The sequence below is a fragment of the Bombina bombina genome, chromosome 10 (genome assembly GCF_027579735.1).
Source record: "Bombina bombina isolate aBomBom1 chromosome 10, aBomBom1.pri, whole genome shotgun sequence".
In the NCBI taxonomy this organism is placed as follows: Eukaryota; Metazoa; Chordata; class Amphibia; order Anura; family Bombinatoridae; genus Bombina; species Bombina bombina.
Window position 1 is genome coordinate 129,127,711 of NC_069508.1, and position 7,932 is coordinate 129,135,642.

A 7,932-nucleotide genomic window follows, 5' to 3' on the forward strand; every position below is an offset into this window, starting at 1 on the left:
CTGCAAGGGGCTTTTCAAGGGGCATGCAATGCACATTCTTCTAACAAAATGACAGTTTAAATGTTTTTTAAAACATTTATTTTGCAATGCAGTAAATATTTGCTAAAAAAAAAAACAAAAAAAACTTTAATGTCCTTTTAATGTGCTGTTAAATTCGGATCAAGTTGAGGTCTATAAACATTAAATTTAGACACCCATTATTTAATCTCCCTGTAAAATATTGAATTGAAATAAGCAACATTGCAATATACGTTCAGCATTCATTTTGCCTGCTTTTGCTGTAAAATACATCTGAAAAGTAGACTTATTTTACTTCCCCCTAGAGAAGCTGGAGGTCTTCTATCATATTTAAGTATGGTGAAATTAACCTGAGCCTGCACAGCAATTGGTTAGCTCAGAGAAGAAGCTAATTTACCCCTGTCCCTAACTGGCCACAACAAATGAGAATAGATACAAGGATTCCACCAGGCTTTCCAAGAGCAGTAAACCTGAACTGCCCTAACAAAATGAATAAAATGTAAAATATAAAAAAAAAAAAATGTAATTGCATTGCTTAATTGTTCATTTATGCCATGGTAAGTAGTTGGTATTCCTAACAAGTCACACAATTGTGTCGGGCAAAATGGCAGTGAAAACATATTTTATTTGACAATGCTTCAAAGGGACATGAAACCACAAATTTTCCCTTCATGATTCAGATAGAAAATAAAAAATTTTAAATGTTCCAATTTACTTCTTTTATCAAATTTGTTTTGTTCTTTTGTTATTCAATGTTGAAGAGATAGGTAACATACACGTCTAATGCATTATACATGACAGGAAATAGTGTTGCAATCTAGTTATCTTGCTAATGTATAACATTGTTGCAAAACGTCTGTCATATTTTGCTGCAGACACGTGCACACTCATTAAAGGAACAGTCAAGTCCAAAATAAACTTTCATGATTCAATTAGGGCATGTCATTTTAAACAACATTCCAATTTACTTTTAGCACCAATTTTTCTTTTTCTCTTGGTGTTCTTAGTTGAAAGCTAAACCTAGGTAGGCTCATATGCTAACCTTGAAGGCTGCCTCGTATCTAAATGCATTTTGACAGTTTTCACCACTAGATGGCGTTAGTTCATGTGTGCCATATAGATAACATTAAGCTCAAGCACATGGAGTTACCTAGGAGTCAGCACTAATTGGCTAAAATGCAAGTCTGTTAATAGAACTGAAATAAGGGGGAAGTTTACAGAGGCTTAGATTCAAGGCAATTACAGAGGTAAAAAGTGTTTTATTATAGCTGTGTTGGTTATGTAAAACTGGGGAATGGGTAATAAAGGGATTATCTATCTTTTAAAATAATAACAATTCTGGTGTAGACTGTCCCTTTAAAGCTCATAATTAAATTCCCTGTGAAATGTTTAATTATGTGTAGTATAATAGTTAGGGTAGGTTAATTAATAGTTTAAAAATAGTTTATTTTAATTCTACAGGTAAGTTTAAATTTATTTGAAAATACGGATTATCTATCTTTTTAAACAACAAAAATTCTGGTGTCGACTGTCCCTTTAACTTACCTTTATGCTTTTAAATAAAGGATAACAAGAAATCAAAGAAAATTTGATATAAGAAGTAAGTTGTAAAGTTGTTTAAAATTGTCTGCTCTATCTGAATCATGAAAGAAAGTGATTGGGTTTTATGTTCCTTTAAGCCATAAAAGTGATAACAGATGTCCACATTGTAATTCTTTATAAGTAATAGAATTTGTATAACTTACATTATATTCTTGCTAACATCATTTTTACATGATGTCAATATGGAGAAAGCAGTTTATTACTTTTAGGATGTGACATTTTGAGTCATAAATTTGGTTAGTATACTCATTCGACCTTTACATAAAAAAAACCCCAGCTCGGTTTAAAATTACATGTAGTCCAAGAATAAATTTCCAATTTAAAATGTGTAATTATATATGCTATATCCCCTTCATATTTAGCAGGTGGTCTCTGGGGTGGGAAATATCATTTATGTGTACTGTTCTATTGTAATTTAAAAAAAAGAATAATTCATAATATTCTTTAAAAGCTGGTTTTGCTTTTATTCTTTATACATTTATGTCTCTCTGTCTGTCTGTCTATCTCTCCCTCTCTCTCTCTATCTATCATATATACTATATAAATAGATATGCTGTATATGTCTATCCATAAAAATATGCACTTATAGCTGTTGCACTTCTCTGTTTAAATCCATACATTTCTAGTTATAGTTAAAAAAAAGTGATAGCTTTTTCAGTTTACAATCTGTAATTGTTAATGCCTTGAAAAAAGTTAAAGGAATTCCTATTATACAAACTTTCTATGTAGTTTAACTGAGATAACTATAATATAAAGCAAATGTTAAAACTGTTTATGTGTGTTGGGAAATAACTCAGTGATATTTAGTCAGCTTTCAAAGTTGCAAAATTTAAACATAAAAACAGAGGAGAAATGTATATATCTAAAAGTGACGGATGGAGACAGACACTATAAATCGCTAGAAAAAACCACATTGATACAAGACCATCATTAAGTATTTAGCAGATGAGTGGGTGGAATAATGGGCTAACAAAACACAAATTGTTTCCTTATGTTATTCCAAATCTTACCAGAAATGGAGTCCAGCATATACAAGAGACGCACATTATGGCCAGGAGTTGAATTATCATTTCTATATGATGAGATCTTCCCTGTCTGTGTTGTTGATTTTTCATCTTAGATCTAAAAAGTGTAATGCCAGTCATTGCATTGCACAGAAATGAGATGGTAAGGGACAGAAGTCCCAAAATGGAAAATATCAGCAAGTGCATCTGATCCATCCAGTCTTCGACACGATCAGTTTTTAAAAAGCACCACGTTCTTGATGCTTGTATATGATATTTTCGTAAAGTAAGTATAGGCAACAAGGCCACTGAAAAAGCAAAGAGCCACACCAAAGTCAAAATAATTTTGGCATGTCTTGAAGTCATTTTTGTAGAATGGAAAATTGGTTTGGTGACTCCTATACAACGTTCCACTGCCATAACACTCCCAAGTAAAAGTGGACAAAGCCCAAAAAATACCATGCACATTCCAAAAATACTGCAGAGAATATTTGATTGGTTGAATCGGATCCATTCTCTGTCAGATTCATACACAAAAATTGCAATTGTTCCATTAATGAGATGGCCAAAGAGATCAGTGATTACCAATCCACTAGCAAACAATAAAAACGATGCTTTGGACTTTTTTCTAAATCTTTGATAAGCTTTTAAAAGTATTGCAATGGCAAGGCTGTTTGATATTATTCCTACTGACATAAATATAACAGAAAAAAAGACTGATATTTTCTGGTCAATGAGGTAGGTTGTGTTTGAAGGGTTTCCAATTTCATAGCGTTGTATTAACTCAGAACTGTTGTTTGTTGGCATCGTTGTCAGACTTCACATGTAATTTAAAATATCTGTGAAAATGGAAGATTCAAACAAACTGATTAAATACATATCTGGCCATTGTTGTAAAACGTGCTCAACTATGTATATCAATAAAATTGAACATAATGTAACTGCAGAAAGATAACTGTAATTAAAGGTGCATAAAACTCTTTTTTTTATTCAGACGGAACATTGCATTTTAAACAACTTTCCCATTATTTACATTATCAAAGGTTCTTTGTTTTCTTGGTATCCCTTTGTTAAAAAGCAGGAAGGAAAGCTCAGGAGAATGCATGTGTCTGCAGCAATATATGACAGCACTCCTAGTCTGTTAATACACAAATCCTTGTGTCAACTATACGGGGTGCAAGGGGTATAAGCTATACAGATAAATGAGAGATATCTTATATTATCAGATTAAAACATCTTGAAATAGTATCAATAGGTATAATACAAATGTGGACCCTTATTCCCAACGAGTCTTATCTGCTTAGAATGCCAGTCCTTAGGGTAGGTGTCTGGTCACCAATTCAGACAGGTGATGTTCCAAATAGATGGACCTTGCCAGATGGACTTTGCCAGATGGACCTTGCCAGATGGAGTCAGCTCCTTGTGATGATATAATCATCCAAACTTTAGGTAAACTCTGTGAAAAAAATCACAAGACAAGGGCGCCTCCTAGTGTGATATTGTAATGACACTATACTTGATGTGAATGTGCAAGAGGGTACTCACAAGTGAAGCAGCACCCAAATGTGCTTAGTGGGGCAGACTGGGAGTTTTCAATGTCCCTTTGAGAAGCCCGAGGAAACAGACAGAGATCTGAGAAACACGTTGATTTCTGTTTATTAAAACATATAGGGGCATATTTATCAAGCTCCGTATGCTCCATATTTATCAAGCTCCACTGCTCCATAACTTGTCCGCCTGCTCTGAGGTGGCGGACAGAAATCAACCCAATCATTTACGATCGGGTCGATTGACATCCCCTGCTACCGGCCGATTGGCCGCAAATCTGCAGGGGCCGGCATTTCACCAGCAGTTCACAAGAACTGCTGGTGCAATGATAAATGCCGACAGAGTATGCTGTCAGCATTTATCGATGTGCGGCGGACATGATACGCTACTTTGTATAATTTCCGCTTGAACATTGTTAAATATGCCCCATAGGGTCAATACCAGACCCCTTGTTTTTATGTGTATTTTATTAAATTGAAGATTTGAATCCATTTTGAGAGTCTGAGCTTTTTTCTGGTGTTGGAAATGACCTAGGAACACGGTTCTCACGCTGGAACAGTGAGCTGGGACACTGAAAATTCCCAGTCTGTCCCACTAAGTACATTTGGGTGCTGCTTCACTTGTGAGTACGCTCTTGCACATTCACATCAAGTATAGTGTCACAACAATATCACACTAGGGGGCACCCTTGTCTTGTGATTTTTTTTCACAGAGTTTACCTGAATATATGACAGCAGTTTTGCAGGAATGTTATTCATTAGCAAGAGTTCTTGATGGCAGCACTTTTTCTAGCCATTTAGAGCTCATATCTAGATATCTCTTTAACAAAGAATAACATGAGAACCAAACAAATTTGCTAATAGAAGTAAAATTGATTTTGTTTTAAAAATTGTATTCTCAGTTGGAATCATGAAAGAGAAAATGTGTGTTTCATGTCCCTTTTTTTTTTAAACGTGGCTATGTTTTATTTTAAATGTAACTTATTTTTGTTAAAAAATATGAAATACTGTATTCATATCACCTTTTTTTTTCAAAACACAGTAAAAGGCAAACTAATTAACCGGAGGAAGCTGTAAAAGCCCTGTCCTGTGTGCATTACGCTAATGGGACTTTATGACTCAAAAGCAGACAAAGTAATTGGAATGTTATTGTTTAGTTATTTTTCATCACATTGTTCTTACAGTTAAAACATTTTCTATTTTGTTTAGATTATTTGGTAGATTTTAAGCATTTTCAGGCATCCATAAGTCTTTAATTTGATTACTTTTTCTATACATTTTATACAGATATTTTATTAAAGATTAAAAAAAACACACAAACTTTTGACAATACAAGTCACAATGTATAAGCCTCTACAATTGGTGTAATTTAGATTAAAAAAAAATGATACTGTGATACTTTTTTAAATGTAATACAGAGTTCATTCTTGCAGTGGATTCTTAAGAATTAATTGACTTAGGAACATGTGTTCCAAGTTAATCCTGGAGCAAAATGTCTTGTTTTAACACCGCAGAGCTACAAAACGTCACAAAAAACTTACAGAAGGGTCTTTTCATTCCAGTCGACAACTTGGGAGGCTAGTGATTTAACAGGCATGTTTCCAAAGTAAACAGCTAAGCATAAGTGGTAATAACATACAGGAAAATTATATATATATATATATATATATATATATATATATATATATATATATATATATATATATATATATATATATCTTTACATGACCAAAGGTAGATTATGAGTATGGAGACTACTCACCATATTCAAGACATCAGTAGCTGACCTACAATATTGTGGAATTATTATTATTAATCTTGAAACAATTATATTTCTAAAGAATTATATATTAATGAGTTACAGTACTTGTGTATTGATTTTTGTTTTTACTAAGCTCCTTATAAGTCACTTTGCTTGCTCTATGAAATACAGGAAGCTATCTCTGAAGTGTATAAGTTGACATATATGTCTGTTCAAAGATTCATGTTTGATAAACTCACCTTTAAGAAATATAGGTGCTTTGATATGCCCCTATTTAAAACTTATTGTTTTGAGATAGTGTTTTTTAGGTTATATAATATACAAAAATGGTTTATTAAACTGAAGACATATTAACTTAGTATTATCATATTGCAACTATATAATAATCATACATATTACATCAATTCTAGGGTTACATTATAAATTTCCCACTGATTGGCTAAAAAGCAAGTCTGTCAAAAGAACTTAAATAAGGGGGCAGTTTGCAGAGGCTTAGATACAAGGTAATCATGGAGGTAAAAAGTATATTAATATAACCGTGCTGGTTATGTAAAACTGGGGAATGGGTATTAAAGGGATTATCTATCTTTTAAAAAAATAAAAATTCTAGAGTAGACTGTTCCTTTAAGTATTTTTGAGCTGTCCTACTCTTATTACATAACAATAACAACTTCATTTGTGCCTTGACTTCAAAAAGTAGACTCAGTCACTTTCCATATTCATTGTACATTTTACTCATAAAACTATTTTGATTCATAATAATAATAATAATATGTAATTGTCAGTGTTAAAAATGATTATGGCATAGATGACTTCAGTGACATGCATTAAGTAACTCTTTAAACAGGCAAATTTACATTGCCACAGATCACACAATCACCATAGCTATTGCAAAATCTTTTTGACTGTTGTCAAAACACAAAAATAGATTAAAATAGTAATTGAGTATATTTATACTTTTTGGTTTAATTCTTTTTTTTTAAATAAGAATACATTATATATTGTAGTTTAATATTTTTGTAATCAAGCATATTAATATTTTTACGTTATATATGTTTTCACATTTTTCCGCATTGCACATATGTTCATAACTAGCCTATTCTATACAATATTTATCACACAATCTATTTTGTAGTTCTATAAATATACCACAGACACTGGATGTGTTGTTCTGTGTAGATTTTAATTAAACAAGTTTTCAATAGATTTCAAATGTATTATATTTAATAAATATTTAATATTTATTTCCCTACATGTGCATTTATTTTTTCTATACTGTACTCTATATAAAAAGTACATTATTCATTAGCAGAACTTCAGATATAATATGGAACTTTTTATCACTATTAATGCTAAAACATATTGTGATACTTAAATACGTAACACAACTATTGCACGTGCTAAACATTAAATTCAACAAGATGTTCAAAATACATTATTACCATATCAATGCAGATGTTCCAAATACAATTACAAAGCTCTGAGTTTTTCATCCTGGAGTTCAATCTTCGTTCTACAGAAGACAGCAAACAGTATGTGAATACAGCTTGTTAAAACTATGAAATGATAGTCCAGCAAAAGAAAGGAAAGACTCCTGGGATCCTTTTCACATCTTCATTTATAAGAACACTTAACCCTGGGCTGGAGTGTTCATGTGCTCATTTTTTTCTCAGGAATAAACAAGCAATTAGGAAGAGCTGGACTCAGTTGCAGCAGCTTGTGCCGTACTCTGAACTGCAAATGCATGTAGTGCTTCACAAACTGGGCAGGTTGTCCAACCCCTCCCACATCACAGCATTTAACCATTTTAAGACTCCAAACACACTGTCGCATTACACAACCACTGTAGTACAAATCATCTAGCGATAATATATAGCATTGTCTTCTATGTGTGCTTTTGTTTTATAATGTTATGGGGTCATTTTATTGTTACAGAGCTGCATAATATGTTGGAGCTTCATAAATAATAAAAATACTAATAATAATGATAATAATAATA

The 7,932-nt window shown here is 32.4% G+C and overlaps 1 protein-coding gene across 1 annotated transcript in view; it reads right to left on the reverse strand.

The window, feature by feature from the left end:
* Positions 1-7,655, reverse strand: part of PTGFR (prostaglandin F receptor) — a 54,300-nt gene extending 46,645 nt beyond the window's left edge. The window contains exons 1-2 of the mRNA XM_053693326.1: positions 7,376-7,655; positions 2,631-3,463 (exon numbers count right to left, since the gene is read on the reverse strand). Coding sequence (XP_053549301.1) covers positions 2,631-3,431 — 801 coding nt within the window. The 5' untranslated portion in view covers positions 3,432-3,463; positions 7,376-7,655. The remainder of the gene's footprint in view (positions 1-2,630; positions 3,464-7,375) is intronic.
* Positions 7,656-7,932: the final 277 nt, after the last annotated feature.